Raw genomic sequence first — 18,139 nt, forward strand, 5'->3', positions numbered from 1 at the left:
CAAATTAAAGACTAGGTAGGCTGCTTTAAACATTTTTTTTGGTACTCATAAGATGTCACTTTGGTATCCACTTTGCTATTGGAATAAGAACTTTATATCGTATTAAGTTTGAACCAAAAAAAAATACACATTGTGTCAGCAATAATAATTAACTAAATATCTGTAATGGCTGACAAATCCCTGTCTAAATGTAATAGAAAAAATTACAATATTAATAATACTTTTTGAATGACAATAAAAAAATTCAATTTGTAGCAAAGGAATAAGTTTGTACATCAAAATTTGTTAGCTCTTATTTTACAGAAAAGAAGTGAAATAACTTCAACAGATTTTAGCCCAGAGTGGAATTCTATATCAATGTTCACAAAGAAACACTTTTTTTTTTTTTTTTTTTTTTTAAAGAGAAAATCAAAACAAAAAACCCCCAAAAAACCTGTTTAGCTACAAAATCATAGATAGAAACAAAAAAGATTAGCTGGATCCACCAAAATGCATCGTCCTATTCCCTCCAGCATTTTAGGAGACTAGATATTGACTAGATGACTCTCACTAATGTCTGATTTAGCTGCTTATAAGTAAAAGTAAATTAAATAAATAAATAAAATTGTTAAAATAAATTGAAATTTTGATAAAAAATGTTTTTGGGGAAAGAAGAGCATGTGTGTAACAGATATAACTGGAATTAGAATTATGCTTAGAGTTATAGATTTTTAGGCCAGAAAGAGCATTAGATTATCTTGTTTGACCTCTTGCACATCACAGGCCATTGCATTTCATCCAGTTACTCCTGTAATGAGCCCAATAACTTGCAATTGATTAAAGAATATTTTCCACAATGGCGTCCAGTCTTGAACTGAAGACTGTAAGAAATGGCAAATCCCTCACTTCCATTAAAATTATTCCTGATGACATGGTATCTCTGTTGTGAACTTGATTCACTCTTTTTCACAAAAGGTAGACGTGTTTACAGTATGTTTTTTTAAACTGTTAAAATGGACTTTTACAATATGTAAGAAGATGATTGCATTTTGTGTTCATGTAAGGAATATCAATCATAAAATCTGTTCACTCGTCATGAAATAAGACTTTACCATTCTTTCAGTTGGTTAAGGAGAAAGTGGAATGGGTAGGTTCACTTACTATTTAAAAAATTATCTTTCAAGGTAAAGATCAGACTCTTGACTGATTCAGCTTTGGCTTTTGATGCTTCTTGGGCTTAGAAAAAACATACTTTCAGCACTGTGAGGGGTCTGTTTTAATTTCCATGGCTGAAGAGTTCTGGTTGTTGTTATGAAACTGTTGTATCTTGGAATGCCTCTTTGGGGATGTGGGATCTACCATTTTCTGACAGACCTGTAGCACGTACCTACCAGATGAGGTAGGCTCAATGGTTGGTTATTAAATCTTAAATAGTTGCCTATTCAAGTGGAAACCTTGAGACAAAAGACTGGCCTTTACCTAGGAGAACTGTTTTATCAGAGGAGTGGTTACTTGGCAGTGTAGTTGCCTGCTAGGGATGTATGATCACCTGATGCGGCTGATCAGGGTATCACCTGAAAAAGGGTGCTGGAGGTTAGAAAAGAAAGGACCATTTTAGAGAGACACAGAGAGATATGGAATACGGGAAGTTTGGGGCAGGAAAGAAGGAAATGGGAAAGCTTTTGTAGCAGTGGGATCTGATTTAACTGTGGATCAGCCAAGGTAGGGGAAAGTTAGCTGATCTAGAGTGGGAAAGAGGCTCCATGTTTTTGAATTGAGATACTGAGCATCAGGAGAAGGATCCCGGGCATTCCAGAGACCTCAGTCCAAGCCCAAAGAACTCTCCTGAGTGTTGAGGTAATAGAGGAAGGGAAAATGCATGTAGGAGTGTTTTATTATTTTGTCTAGATCTGTGTATTTGTCATGCTGCTAAGTAAAGAGTAAATAATGTTTAGAGTCCTGTGCGAAGTCTGTGTGCTTTCATGTGCTCCTGAAGAGGTAAGCTGTAAACCCGAAGGCAAACACCTTCAGTTGGATTCTGGGGAATGCGCAAGAGCTGCTGGGGAGGCGTGGGGAGATGGCACTAGTTTCAGAACCTTGGCAATTGGGCTGAGGGCTCCACACTGCCAAAAGGGGGGTTGTCAGACATGAAGGTCATCCCTGAAGTATGTACCTAGATGCTCAAAGTCAGGCACAATGTCTGAACTCTGTCTATCCCCCACAAGCTAAGGGTTCCTGGGAATGTGTTGGATCCCCACTAGCAGTCTGGCAAATGTTAAGCAGAGGGAGCTAGATACACACTTAAATATTTGTTCAATCCTGTTTTACCTTCATGCTGGAATCAGTACAACTTTGTGATTTATACATGGAAACGGTGAGTACTGCAGGTGGTTAATTTTCCCCAGCTGCATCTCTTTGCAAAAATTTGGAAGTCAATATTTACACTTTTTCCTTGCCTTTTTTACAGCTCCATGGATGGCTTTTACTTTCTCATTTTATTTCCCCACATCTTCATCTCCTGCATTCAGATACATTTGCTTGCAAAGATACAATTTGTATTAGCATCCCTTTTGTATGCTTGTGGTGAGAACTGGTTGAATTCATTGTAGTGTGCATTTATCTCAGATTACATTTGACTGTCTTCCTAGTTATCAGTTCACATTGCTGTGCCCGCAATATTAAAGGAATGCATTCTTTAAAGTGTAAATGATGCCTTAGGAGATCCATGAGAGAACAATTTTGTAAGAGACAATTCTGCTTTCTGAGTCAGATGCTGTCTTTTTCTTCTTTCATTCTTTATCATTAAGGAGCTCTTCTGCTCTTCCTACTTATTCCCCTGCTTATTTTAGCTTGTTAAATGAACTTATTTTTCCTGAGGCATCAATGGATATTTTAACTAAAATCTTTTCAGTAGGGATCCGAAAGATCGTGATAGAGCTGTTCATCTAATTAGTTCATTGATTAAAATATTAACATCCTGCATTAGCTTCATGTCCTCTTATAAGTTCCTCATTTTAACTATAACATGTTAGTTTAGTGGAAGTGAAATTTTTACTCTCTTGTCAAAGGCCAGCATCAGTACCAAGGGATCTGGGTTCTAGCTAAGTTTTACTCATTGTGTACATCAGCATTGTCGTTTTCAGAAGTTTGATGCTATCAGTGTTTTTCTCTTTAGCAGTTAGAGTTGGACACAAAGCATTCTTCTGAGTTATACTGGGTCATTTTTTCCCCCTGTAAGGCTGTGTAATTTTCTTTAATATAGTTCTGGATGGACAATATGGCCATCGTAGTTTGTTGCCATATTTTTCACTTTGGTTAGATCATTAAAAAATATTTGCAGATTTTTTATCTGCTACATTTTTTCTTGTGGTATTTATTGTGAATGGCTTTGACAGTTCTTTAGGCTGCTCCTTGCAGAAGGCTGAGATTTGTTATAAGGTTCTGACTTTTGGTTTGTTTGAATATTTAGTTGTGGTACAACGTGGTTTCCACTAGATGGCTCTCATTTTCACAAATAAAAGGGAATTTACTTGAATTTACTTCAAATAGATTTAAACATGTTTCAAATCTGTAGATTTTTGAGGTGATTTCAATTTCTATGTATGTGTGGAAAAGTAGTTGAGAAAATGGTGGCATAGCACTGTAAATGAATGATGCTAAATGAGGAATGAATATGTCAGGAAGTAGCATTACGAAAAGATTTGCTTTATGAGATGGAATGTGTTCCACTAACTGCTGATGACTTTAAAACTGTGTTGATAGCCGGGCAAACATTACCATAATTGGGAAAGTTTCTGAGTGTCCCCAAGTTATTTTTGGATGCCATAATTTCCTACTAAAACTGAAGATCACGAGCAGTCTGACATTCTGCATAAGAGTAGTATTCTGTCATGAATAGCAGTCACCACTGCCATGTGTCAATCTTCCTGTCTTGTTGCATTACTAAGAAAATATAAACACTTTTTTTTCAGTCTGTTGTTTGTATAAAATGTTCAACAGTAACCAATACTGATCACTGCATTTTCTTGAAATAACATGGCAGAAGTAATGATGAACTGTAGAGGGTATCAAATGGAAGAACATTATGACCAAAACAGCATCTTCTGGCAGGTTCAGTTATGACCATTCCATACCAACATGCTGTGGCCATTGTGAAGTTATTTTAGCTGAACACATCATGAAACTCAAGTTCTGGGAAATGTTTTCATCTGCTGTAGACTAAGAGCAGGGAATGATGGTGCAAAATTATCTCTGGTTATACTGAAATGAATTGTTTAATCAAGTTGGAGTGCAGATGTATTGTACTTCTGCATAGCAATAGTTTCTCTTAGTTTTGCAATTCGCTAGAGCTGGTTGGGAAATGTATTTTATTTCCCAGGAAAACATACAAGGAAATGAAAAAATTCATTGATTTTGGGGGACTTTTTGTCCAAAATTTGAAAACCCCACATCATCCATATTAGCCAACCAGAATGCAGGGATTTACATATTCACAGTGTGGTTATCTGTCAGTAACCATACTAGAAATATGCAAAACTCTTTATTCCAGCTACTACAATCCCTCAATCTGAGTTGTTTCTGTATTCACAATATTCAAGCTGTTTGCCAGCAACAAAGACACCAGCTCAACTTTTCACTGCATTCAATTGAAGCAAAAAATGTCCTACATTTACATTAAATAGGAGAGAGAGGAAAATTCCTAAAAGAAAAGAAAATAGGTTTGAAACATCTGAATGAGAAGTTGTTGCATTTTGAAAAAAATAATTAGCAAAAGAGAGAAGTAAAGATGTTTGAGGTAAGGAAGATGGACAGCATTTACATTTTTTCTTTAACAATTTAGCTTTCAGCACATTTGTAGGCTTTTTCTTTCTTTTGAATTTGAATATTTTAATTAAGAATACCATTACAACAACTTGAGGGTCCTTATTAGCTCAGAGTTGACTCACCCTGCAATTCAATTATCACATCACATACAGAAAGCACCTTCAAATTAAGAACATAAGAACGGCCATACTGGGTCAGACCAGTATATGGTCCATCTATCCCAGTATCCTGTCTTCCGACCATGGCCAATGTCAGGTGCTTCAGAGGGAATATTATAATTATGGTATGTCTGAATAGACTAGAACACCTTTTTTTTTTTTTTTTTTTTTTTTTTTTTTTTTTTAACCATACTCTTCAAATTCTTGAATGGCCAGCATGAAATGTGTAACATGAGAACAAGTTTGCTATCCTTCTCTTTATTTTCATCACTTTGAACCACATTGTTTGCATTTTAAGATCTGCAAGTAGCAATTTCTTAAACCAAGGCTCTGGAGCATTTACAATTTCTGTACTACTTCAGCTTGGTTATCTGTACGTTCCAAATCTGCAGCCTAAGTGCATCACCTTCATTTTTTCTAACGCAGTTTTCAATTCACAATTAACTGCATCCAGTTTAGCCATTTTTATTCCTGACTGAATATGGAAGTGACCTAAGTTGTGTTCCACCCTATCCCACCTAAACCCTGATTGTAGGGACTACTTTTAGAAGAGGAAATGGCCTCTTTGCAAATATTAACAAAACAATGCCATCTAGTTCCATTTGTTGTGCTGGTTCTTGTGATGTAAGTACTTGTCCACCGAGAACCGGACTAAACCTGCCAAATGTATTCCGCATAATTTCTCTGATTATTTCCAGGGAGACCAATATTAATAGGCTTTAAAATAGAAGTTTCTTTTTTTCCCGTTGTGTTGGGTAAAACCATAAATTGTATTAATACTGTGACAGGTCAGCTGTACATCTTTTGTTTTTACATGGTTAATAACATAATCTTACCAGGCTCAATATCAAGGGAGTAGCTGTCAATTTCCAAATTGAGGCGCTGGGCTGCAGCATCACAAAAGTCTTCCAAAACACAGTGCACAGCTTCTGTGATATTGTATGGAACCGTCTTAGCAAACTTCATTTTGCTATTGACAATCACACTTCCATTTCTGAAGTTAAGTATTTCCAATTGCTTAAATCCGGTAAGATTGGATTGAAGATATGGAAGCAGCTGCAAAACAGGAAGTTGTTTTACTTTAAATCCCCTATGAATGCCTAGCTGCTATTAATTTCACTTATATTTACTTTTCATTATTAGGTACGTAAATCACACACTTATTTCTCTGGCTTTAATACTATGCTTAACTACCAAGTCCAGTTTTTTGTTTGCCTTGATTAGTATCTGTATTTGCATCTTTTCAGTAATATATTGAGATGGATGGACAATAGTTTTCCTTGTAATGAAACACATAATGTTTTGGTGGTTTATTGGTCTGAATAAAAAAAACCCACCTTACTAGAAAGCCAACTTCAATTATTTTGAAAGGTTCCATCCAGTCAAGTTAGAGCATGATATAATAGGCATATTACTGTTGTCCAGTGATCCTAAAGTATCTATGGGGAAAATCTATATCTAATCACATTCTCTTTGATAACTCATGATGTATTTTAAAAGGATTCATGATAAATCCAGCATAAGGATCCCTGCCTTAGATGTAATCAGTGTTGCCATACCACTGAAGTGGAGCTAAGAAAAATCCAATTTAAATTACTTGCCAGATATATATGTGTAGTTTTATGCATAGATAAATATTTTTCTTTTTTTTTTTTTTTTTTTTTTTTAAACATATATTCTCCTTCATAAACCCTTGCTACCTGTTATACAGCCAACATCGCAGACTTTTTTTTAAAAAAAAACAAAGTTGTTGCCGTGGTTCAAGGTGTGTTTTATTAAACTGGAAGTCAGGGCCTATACTGTGCTCTACTTCAAACAGTTGTGCTTTTCAGCTCCTCCTTAATTACTGATCTGGTAAGAATAAATCAACATTTTCCAGATGAATGCCTCTGCTAGCTGCTATCATAGAAGCTTGTCTCTTTTCATTGCTTTTGCTAGCCTGGGGAGCAATAATATAAGCTAACAAGGAAAATCTTTTGTGTGCTCAAATCCTATACACCACAGACAATCTGTTTTTACTCACCAGCTGCATGAATTGTTGTTCTAGTGCCCTGTATTCCAGAGAACTCCTGTTGAAGAGGTCATCAGAAAAATGCATGTTGGTTACTCTCAGACTGAAGAAAACCACTAGCTCTTTGCCTTTGGCTGCAGTTGTCATGGAGCTAGTGGTTACATACTTCAATGTAGGAGCTGGTGTGGCTTCTGCTGATTGGATTTCCGACACAGAAATATCTCCACTGCCATATTCTGCTTCATCCGTTTTAGCTGTGCTCATCATGTCGACTCTATCCAGTTCTGCAGCAATATCCTGCACGCCTGTTTCTAAGCTGGTAGGGATGCTGCTGTCAGCTGCTGGCATTGGGAAACTTATCACTTCAAAGGACTGGTCTATGATAATGGAGTGGCTGTGAGATGGACTAGTCACTGATGGCAATAGTGTGATTTGGTCGGTGGGTAATGTGGCTATGATGACTTCTTCAGGCAGGGAGGTGGAGTGGTCACTTGAACCAATAAAGAAGGGCAGAGTGCTGGGTCTGGATAAAATATCATCACCTGACGATTCTGGTTGATCTATGATCTTTACAGCTGCAAAGGGTGGAGAGAGAGACATATTTGACACTGAAAAATATACATAATGAAATATTTATATAGCATTTCAGGTGAAACATTTTTAAGAAGAATATACTCACATCATCTGAACATGGAAGTTTTATTACGACCACTTTCTGATGACCGTAAGACAATGAAGGGAAATACTTAGCCTGCATGGCTGAGTGCTGAGATTTGCACGGATGCTTTGTTTAAGTGGTAATTACACTTTGTAAGTATTTCCCTAGCCTTTGCTAAAGCACTCTGTGGCGTTGAAGACACACGATCACACTGTCAGTTCATATTGACTGAAAGTGTACGCTGCACCTTTGACTTGTCTGCGTGGATCAGTACAGGGCCTGAGTCTTTCCTTGCCACTCCCCACTTTGTGAGAGATTAAAGCTGGTATTTGCCAGAGATTTAAAAGTGTGGGTGTGCAAGCCTGTACAGCCTCCTCAAACACAAAAGATTGTCAACTTTCCTAAATAGACTTTTTCAAAAAGAAACAAAAAACCTCTGCTCCCTCAAAGAATCGTTTGCTACATTTAAAGCAACCCTAGATTCTAGAATTTCTTCAGATGCCTGCTTGAAGGCATTTCTTCAGATGGGGCTTGAAGGCAGTCTAGCAATGTGTAGTTGCAATCTAAATCTTAAGCATGATGAATGAGACGGTTTGAATTCAGACAATCAGCTAGCTCACTGCAGTATGATAACAGAAAGTGAGAGATTTTAACTACAGACTAAAGAGGATAACTTCACTCTTCTCCAATGATGTCCTGGTTAGGGGGCTTAAAGGGGCTCCTAGCAGGCCTCCTGACAAAACTGCTCACTTGGCAAGAAAGTTAAGATGATTTCCAGCCTCTGATAGAATCTGTTCCATCTCAAGACACTATTTTATTATCCCTGTCAGTGGTCACTTATCCAGGCATTTCATAAAAATACTTCTGAACAGCAAATATATTCCTTTGGAATGGACTGGACTGGCCTAGGGGGGCGGAGGGCAGGGAGGAGAGGGGAAAAAAAAGGTATTTTCAAAATATTCCCCAGTATAGTTATCCCTGAACTCTCCATACTTTATAGCCCTTCTCTTCAAATTACATAAGTTGCGAGCCTGTGCTTATCCTATCAGTATGTTTAGGAGCAAATACGTATTTCCAACAGAGAGAACCTTAGGATACATTTAGTTGCCTCATCTCTTGATAATGGTTATAGGAGATCTTTTCTGTGAAATGGGAAAGTAAAAATATATGCTAATCTCTTAACCCTCCTGTCTGCAGATAAATCCTGTCAATCAGAGTGTCTCCAAGTCTAAAGGGAATTCTTTTCCTTTAGTGAGCCCATTGCTAAAATATTGCTGCCACTCACAGTTCTTTTAAATTGCCTATAAGAATTCTTTCATACATTAGCTTAACACTAGTGTGCCTTGCAGGGGAAATGCAAAAAATGTCCAAGTCCTCTTTCCTTTAGGATGATCTGACATTCAAAACAGAGGTCCTGTATCTAAATCTGCCCTCAACTGTATGTGCAGTTCTACAAACTAGAATTAGACTCTTGAAAAAGATTCATCCTGTCATAGTCACCACCTTATGCAAGGTTTGAAAAATAACTGGTACATATTTTCTTTCATGTTTGGTCAATGCACTAAAATGTTTGGTCAATGTATGTTTGCACTTAACTTGTGGTTAAGATAATGCCGTGGGTCTTGGAAGATCTGGGTTCAATTCTCAAGCTTCCTATGTGATTGTGAGAAAGTCCATTCGTCTCTCTGTGTTTCCGTTCCCACTCAGAGCTATTGTGATTCATTAATGTCTGAGAGGCTCTCAGATCCTATGATGATAGGGGCCATATAAGTACCTTGGTAGATGTTTATTGACCTAAAAGGAAACATTTGAACTTTTTGTCACGGTTTATGAAGTACGCAGTTAGGCTAGCATTGCTCAGGTGACAGCACTCTATGTCCTTTGGCATCATCTCATATCATTGAGAGTTTATAGACTTCTGATTTAGGAAACTGCCAATATAGGTTTCTAGGGTATAGATAGGTACAAATGTTAAGTCGTTCCTCCCTATTAGTTGAGCACTAGAGTGCTTCGTTTTTCCCCCCAAGTGATATCCCTCCTTTGGATGAGAGGATGAACTGAGGTCTCTCTGATTGTCCAGCTTGAACACTGTATTGTCCTTTCTGAAATAGAATAAGGGAGCGAAGGTGTACAGTTCCTCCTTGGATAAAGCAGAGTCTGTTAACAGCCTTAAGGCAGCTGCGTCTGCCTACACAGTCACTATACCAGCTTACTCCACTGCAAACTGCTTGAATACCAGTATGAAAGGCACTGTGGAAAACCGTATTCTACAGTCTAATACTGCTTGAGCCAGGCATTGAATAACAGACTGTATTTCAGTAATTTGCTGATAATTACCTTGGAAAATGCAAATAGTAGACAAAACATTTTTATATACTTGAGTTTACTCTGCCAGTAACATTGTATCCCAAAGCATAGCACAGTATCCTTGTGGCTATGCAAGAAACAGTCACTTCAGAATCAACACCCAGCTTGCTACAGCAAAGGCAGTTGGTGGGAGGCCATACACATACTGTAATTCACTCCCCTTCTGGAAGTAGCAGAATCACAGGGTTGGGGAGGAAGCAACAACCAATAGCAAGGGCATTGGAAGGTACCTGAATGTTTGTCTTGCCCTTCTGAAGATAGGGGTCATGAGTTATATACTACAGTGGTGAGGACTCTATGAACAGGACACACAGACAGAGGGTGATGGGAGACTGCTTGTGGCCCATTCATTTCTTTCTTCCCTGTTACACGCCCAGGAAACCTTCCTGACCAAGTCTGCTGCCTCCTTCTGCATAAGTACGGACCCTTTTCTTTGAGCACCTTGTTATTTTGAACAAAGTATCCTTAGTCACAACAGTCTTTTAGATAAGGTGATTTTCCTAATTCCTAGGAAACATTTGTTCTGTTTTCTGGTTGAATGATTAGGGCCAAGTTCTGATCTCATTTACTTCAGGAATGAACTCACAGAAAACAGTGCAGCCACACGAGTATAAAGCCTGGCCAAGTGATACTCAGCTAACTGGATTTGAAGTGATCTTTAAAAGCTCAGCACAATGATTCTAGGATGCTGAACAGGTTGTCTGGAAAGCAGCATTATATCCAGGTGACGTATAGCTAGATGTTAAAATCAGTCAGAAAATCAGTTTGTTTACATGATATAGCTGCATTTTGACATAACACCCACCCAGTGGCTCCTTCAGAGTGACTTATACATAAAATACACACCATGCAATGTTCAACAGTAAAAGGAAGTCAGAGCATTGGTGCTTGTGGAAAATACATGAGTGACACTACAGAGTGTTGGATGCTATGAAAGTATAAAAACACCACTGCATGAAATGAAGAGAGGCTGAGGGCCTGGTTACTCTAAGGCCATTTTACAGTGCCCTGAAAGTACAAAGGGGCTATAATATGAGAGTCAATTTATATTTACTCCAGCCCTAACACTTGATTAAAATCCTCAAGTGCTGCCATGACAGAAACAATAAAGAACAACACAATTGCATACACAATTAGTTTGTCAGCGCAAAGACTTCCTCCTGTGTCATTCAACATTAAAAGTGGGGTCCATGCTGCAAATGCTATCAAATCACAGACTGAGTGTATATATCTCATAAACTAAAGTTGCAGAAATGTTTGTAAATACAAACATAATGAACGCCCTCTGCCCGTGTGAAAGTAAACTGGTTTCTGATTAGAATAACAAGCAGAGCTGTGTACCTGAGAGTCAATAGGCATATATGATAAAGGCATCCCCTTTTGTTGTAATATATAGACATTTATACAACGTGAATAAATTTAATAAAATGGATTTACAAGAGCTTTAAAATCTATATCCCCATTTTATTGACAGCTGTAGAATAAATCATTCCCACCTCCTCACTTTTATGGTTTGTTGTGACAATGATCAATCAGGAAATGGGCAAAATTTTATATTAATAAAATTAACTTAATCATGTCCATTGGTAAGTAAGTCCTCTCTCTTTCTGATGGCACAATCAGCTGTTATAGTGACAGTGAATAATACAAGATTGCAGTGAGATATAAGCGTGATCAGAAATGTTTTTTAGTTTGGCTGAGATTAGAGTTGGATGAACAATATTTTGGGGAAAAACACCGACCCTCTGGAGCAACCATGTTTCAAAATAATAAATTAAAATGGAATATTTATGGGCTTAAGTTTGGCCAACTGTGAAACTGTGGTAGTATTTGTGAGACAGATAGATAGTTTTAAGAAACTCATCTGAATTCACACAGTGAATTTTAGGCAGAACCTTGAGTACAGCGCAATTCTTCTGATGTTCAACCCTGTGTGTTAGCAACAATACATCTGTATTACTATAGACATAACTCAAACACTACAGTTTCTGAAGATGAGTACTTTTCTTTACAACTACAGTAGGAATCCAGGCAGAAGAGGGCTTGAGAGAGGTGCTAAACTGAAGCTCTGCAGTGAAGCAGACAGCGAGAGAGAATGAGAATATGTTTAGGGATAATACTGCTTACTTTATTCTAATAAAGTACCTTATTCAGTGTGAGAGAAAGTGATTCTTTGTGTCATTCTCAAACGTTGTCCCATGGCAGCACATTGTTATAGAACTGTTATTGTGGAAGGCTATAGTATTTTTAAAAGCACTCCCTGGGAAATTGGTGATTCCATCTTCCCTCTGACTGTAACAATAACAACACTCCCTAACAATTGGTATTGTGCTTATAAAATAGTTAGTTTGATATTATGACTCCGGAGTTCTATCCTATGCAAATACTTTCCTTATAACCCATATTAACCAAAATGTGCTAGATGCTACACACCCATATAGGAAGAGACAGTCCCTGTTCTGAAGAACCTACATTCTGAAAGATACAAAAGAGATGAAAGGTGAGGGGGGGAGGGAGTTATGGGACACAACACCCAAGCAAAGCAATAAGGATGATGGTTGGCAGATGTATTGCTAGTTCTCCATCTCTCTTGGTATTATTTGGGCTTTCTGTATTTACAGCAAATTATATAGAATATCTGCATACCTTAAATGCATTGTTGAATCTAAGGGCATAGGCTAAAGATGTTGGGTATGGTTTTTAGAGATGCTGCGCTCCCGCATTTCCAGCTGAAATCAATTGGAGCTGCAGGTCACCAGTGCACATATCTGAGAAGCCTGAGCCAAGATTCAATCCTAAGAGGGTTTGGGTTCCTAATATATCTTTATTATCTGAAACGTTTTATAGCTTACATGAACATTTATTTCAATATTACAGAAATCTTTAAAAGTCCCTCTCTGGGTGAATTTACCAGTTAACTACAAACAGAAATGGCAAACTTTTGTCAGCAATCAGAATAATCAATTTATATGATAAACTAGGGCCTTGGGAACAGAGGCCCCATTTCTCAGTTAGTCCATCCATGGCTAAGAGCCTGAACAGAGGACAGCAGAGAGGCAAAATTTAGTTTGACACCTTTGTGCTCCCTGCAGGCTGGAGATATTTGGGGCTGGTACACTACCACCAATGTAGGTTAGAAGGGCCTCAAGTCTACTTTAACTAATGGTTTGCTTACCATGGCCCCTGTTGGTCTTTGACAAAAAGAATAGCTGTATCACAGGGTGTTGTAGACATGCCCCCAACATGCCCCTTCACACCAAGGACAGGGAGTGTAAAGAATGTGAGGCTGCTCCAGTAGTGTTACACCAGCAGGGGACTTACAAAGAGGGATCCCCCCCCCCCGACCATTTTTGCATTAGCAGAGTGATATAAAGTCCTTACTGCAACAAAGAAGCAGTCCCAGAACCTTGAATTGTTTTGAGCCTTCTGATTGAGTTCTTATTTTCTTTTGTGTTTTGAATAAACATGTGTCATGAGATACAAGATACAGTTCCAAAAGATACAAGATACAGTTCCTCCATTAAAATCAGTAAAAAAAAAAAAAAAGAGGTTCAATCATGTTATGGCAAGCTATACAGCTCAGCTTCTGTTTTGTCACTGTTCATAACTAAATTTTGATCAAACGATCCTTCTGAGTTAATAATGCATGAATTAAATAGGTAGAAGTTTTTAATCCAAAACCTTTGCCTGTGCAAATTTCCCATTTTTTCCTCAGTGTTTTTACTAGACTGGTAAACTATTTACTACACAAACGATCAAGGATACAGAACCATGCTGATAACTACATTTATTCAAAAAACAAACTGCTTATAAAGCTTTGGCACTGCTTGAAAAAGCAGTGAAACTGTTTTGCATTTAAATTAGAATTTTCACAGATGAAGAAAAGAAACCACCACCGTGCAATCATTTTATGAGACCTTTAAAAGCAGAGGATTGAAGATGTAGGGCTTGTCTACACGGGGTGTTTGAGCATGGCAATCTATGGTGTGAATCTACAGTGCACTAGCTTGCTGCATAATCCTGTCTGAGAGTACGTCAAAGTACACTGTGGAACTTTTAATGCTACAGCAATGTTCACATGGGACATCATTATGTGGCAAGATAGCGCTGTAGATTTAGACCTGATATACAATGGCCATGGAGCTTGACAGCAGACGATGGGAGATACGCAAGCTACGTATAGTAACTTCCGTATTTCCCATCGACTTCCTAACGTTTACTTACTGCGGAGTATCCACTGTGCTGCACCGACGGGAAATGCCTTCCCATTGATGCAGCGCTATGCTACACTACTGGGGTGGATTTACAGAGTCAACTTCCGGGTTTGATTGTGCGAGTCTTGTGCCGCTCAATTGAACCTGCAAAATCGATCCTGCACTGCCGGCAGTGTAGACATAGCCTCAGACTCTGGCTTGCCACTCACTAATGTCCTGTGTAGACAAGCCCACAGATGTTCTTAGTTACAGCATTCTACTACATTTCAGTATTCGACAACATAGGCTGTGACATCAGCAGCTGGGAACTGCAGCACTGCCAACTTCAAGAAATCAAAAATCATGTCAGGTCCTAAAAAATCATGAGATTTGAAAAACATTATAAAACCTTGGTTTTTTCATCTGTCTTTTGACCATTTAACCCCCTTCTAGACTTCTGTCAATGTAGGTGTGACTTCAGAAATGGAGAGATGGAGTGGAGGAAAGGCATCCATGCTAGTGGGGAAAAGGAGGTGTACTTAAGTTCTTGTACATTGATATAAGCACTTAGAGGAGAGATCTATAGTTTGATAAAATTAAAATATGATGGAAAAACCTAATTCACACACACAATGGATCTGGAAAATGAACATCAAAGAAACACAGAGCATTCTCTCTATGTACCGAGGCCTCCAGTTATTTTTCAATAAAGATTTATGTGAGCTGCAAAGATCTATACATCCAAGAATATCTTTACAATACCAACCACCTTTCAGTGTGTAATTATATTTATAATTTTTAAATAATCAGTGCAGTCACACTGTGTTTCAAAAATAGTTTTCAATCATTCATCTTTATATATTTAGATAACGACATAGATATATACATTATCTAGCAATTACAAGACATTTAGGGTTTCATTTTATTATTTTTTCTAATAAACCTCATAACTGTACAAATAGCTAAAAATAATTCATTTGTATTTTAATTATTCTTCCCTCCTGCAGCCCCCAGGCATCTCCCCTTCCCTGAACCTGGCAACACTCATTAACAGTTCAGCCTCCAGCATCCGGTCAGTCTTTGGCTACCCCAGTATCATCTGTGCTCCTCCTAGGTTTCTTCACCCCCCTCTCCCAGGCCTGAAGGGCTGCAGTGGGGTTTTCTTTCAGCTCCCTTTCCCAGGCTGAGGGGGCAGCCCCAGGGGGTTTTCATCCCCTTCTGCCTCTTCTCAGGCTGGGTGCTGCAGGAGAGGAGTGGAAGGAGCAAAGGCACTGTCCTGTCTTTGTTTCTCACAGGAAAGGAGGGGGAGGAGAGAGCGGAGCTCCATTGGGTTGCTGGGCGCTTTGCCTCCTCCCTACCCCTCACCTCCCATGAGAACACCGTGAAGGGATGGGAGAGATTCTGCCAGCTTCTGGCAGGGCTGAACTTTGCAAGGGGGGCTAGAGCGTCTCATGTCATCGTGAGAGGGGCTCACAAACCCTCCAAAATCTTGTCACTTGTGATAAAATTGTGAGAGTTGGCGACACTTAATGCACAATTAAATAGCAGGAAACAAGTGATTAGATTAAAAAAAATGCCCTCAAACTAAGCGTGGGGCGGAAAGGTTGAACAATGGCATAAGATCAAAAGTGCTACCAGGCCAAAAAACCAGCTCCAACTCTCAATCACTATTTAATTTCCAAAAAAGATCTTCATTGAGGTATGCAAATGTTTGTTTTACTGTTAGATGGACAAAATCAGACTGTCTGGTATTGAGGATATTATGTCTAAAACTAAATTGCTTTTGGCATAGATGTCTAAACATTAAATTAAAAGTGGCCATTTCCTGGACGCTCTGCTATATTAAATCTCTGTCAGAGTGATTTTCTAGACATACAGTTTTATTCCTCAACCGGGAGAACAAATCATGTGGGTCTGAGTCACCAAAAAGAATTCTGGCTGTGATCATAAGGTCTTTATTTTAGTTAGAAAACGAGTTTATCCTTTTATAATTCAATTTCCGTGTCCCAGGCCTATTCTTCTCACCTAACCTGTCCTAGTCTCCACGCCTCAGGATTCTCACCCCTGTCTCCTTGCCCATCAAGTTGTAGTCTCCCCTCTCAGGACTCTGTTTCCCTCCCACCATTCCCAGTCTTTGTCTCCTTGCCCTGATAATCCCAGTTCCCCCAATTCCTCCTGGCTCCTCCTCCTGTCTCCCTGTCTCTCGTTCCCTCCACCCCACTGGTTCTCAATTCCAGTCTCCTCCCCAGCTCCTTCTCCATTCTCAGTCTCTCCCCTTCCTTCGTCTTGCCCTGGGAGATCCAGTCCCATTATCTGCAACTGGCTCCTCGCCAGTCTTAGTCTCCCTTCCCACACAAAAGTCAGTCCTAGTTTCCCTCTACTCTCCCTCTTCCAGCACCAGTTCCAATCTCTACCCTTTTCCCACCCAATCTTTTTGTTCCCTTTGCATTTGAATCAGGTAGCTATGTCTTCCATGACGCCTGGGCCCAGGAAGAGGTGTCTTTGGGAGCACACCAGAGTCAGGCTCACTGCTTTCCATTCTGGACAAACCTTTCACAGTCTGGAGTAGCACAGAGCTGCAATTGCCAGGGAATCCTGCTCAGTGAGGATGGGCGCTTTGGAGAAATGAACTAGGAAAAAGCTTAGATGGCTCTACTGAGCATGTTGTGAACTGCAGTTTTTCAAATGCTTATAACTTGGCCAAATGTGTGAGTGAATTTTCAAAGGCACATACCTGATACATAGGCCACTCTGCTGCCAAATTTCAAGTCCCTGTTTCAAAGCATGGAGGGTAGTAGCACTTTTCAAAAAAAAAAAAAAGGTTGTGAGAATTTTTTAATGCAGGCAAAACAATGTATTTCCCCCTTAGTCTCGTTCTCAGGAATGGCTGAACCATTTGGGATGATTTTTTTTTCTTCAAAAAATTTAGCTTGAGGCAGACACTCAATCTGGAAAAAATCTGCCCAAAATATTAACATTTGGCAAAGTTATAAGCACCTGAAAACAGGGTATTTTAATGGGAAGTGTCAGCAACCTTAATAAGTGGTGATGCTACTAGCACAGTCTATGATACGTAATATGCACTATAGAGAAACTTTACTCTCTAAAGGTATGTCTTCACTGGAGCTGAAGATGTGATTTCCAGCTTCAGGAGACATACCCACATTAGCTCTGATTGACCTAGCATGCCAAAAGTGGAAGTGTAGCTGCAACAGCAGGGTGGGCTAGATACCTTGTGTTCATACCTAGTGTCTTGGATGCATATATATTTGGGAAAGCTAGCCTCTGTTGCAGTTCATGTTGCCATGGCTCCACTTCTATTTTCAGTGTGCTAGCTTGATCAGAGGTAGCGTGGCTATGTCTCAGTGAGCTGGAAATTACCCCTCCAGCCTTGAGTGTAGACATATGCTTAGATAGGAGCGCTATTCTTTTACACACATGAAACAATGTGACATCGAAATTCAAACCACAATAATTTTAGTTGTATTTATTAAAGCCCATAGTCAGTGTGCTCACTACATCCAATACAACAGCAGTTCACTGTTAGAAAAATAATAATCTATGTCAGAGAACATAAAAGGTTAAATTACTGACCGGTGAGGTCCCTAGTACTGGTATGCAGCTCCTTAGGTACCCATGAACTCATGTGCACACTGCAGTATTTGGGTATGCTGTAATTTTCATGGAAATATAGAAGTTAATTTCATGTGACCCTCCTTTCACTGTGTGCTCCTGTCCCTTAGCACTTCCTACTGTTGCTTCAATAACTCTCATTGTGTCTGCCTTGGCAATCTTGTTCACTTGGCGCACTTCTCTGAAGGACTTGTTTCCTGTGATCTTTATTCTGAATTCATTTTTCTTCAATCCTACTAGTAACATTTCAGCATGTTGCTAGAAGGGATGAACTGCCTGAATCTAGAATAATTTTGAGGGTATGGGAGTCAGTAAG

The 18,139-nt window shown here is 39.0% G+C and overlaps 1 protein-coding gene across 1 annotated transcript in view; it reads right to left on the reverse strand.

Moving 5' to 3' along the window:
- The window catches only part of IMPG1 (interphotoreceptor matrix proteoglycan 1), an 87,696-nt gene that overhangs the window by 11,409 nt on the left and 58,148 nt on the right, over positions 1 to 18,139 (reverse strand). Inside the window, exons 13-14 of the mRNA XM_067532667.1 lie at positions 6,985 to 7,547; positions 5,798 to 6,017 (exon numbers count right to left, since the gene is read on the reverse strand). Of these exons, the coding sequence (XP_067388768.1) occupies positions 5,798 to 6,017; positions 6,985 to 7,547 (783 nt within the window). The remainder of the gene's footprint in view (positions 1 to 5,797; positions 6,018 to 6,984; positions 7,548 to 18,139) is intronic.

The sequence above is a fragment of the Emydura macquarii genome, unplaced genomic scaffold, assembly GCF_026122565.2.
Source record: "Emydura macquarii macquarii isolate MOO-44397 ecotype Brisbane River unplaced genomic scaffold, CSIRO-AGI_Emac_v2 contig_3295, whole genome shotgun sequence".
Lineage (NCBI taxonomy): Eukaryota > Metazoa > Chordata > Testudines > Chelidae > Emydura > Emydura macquarii.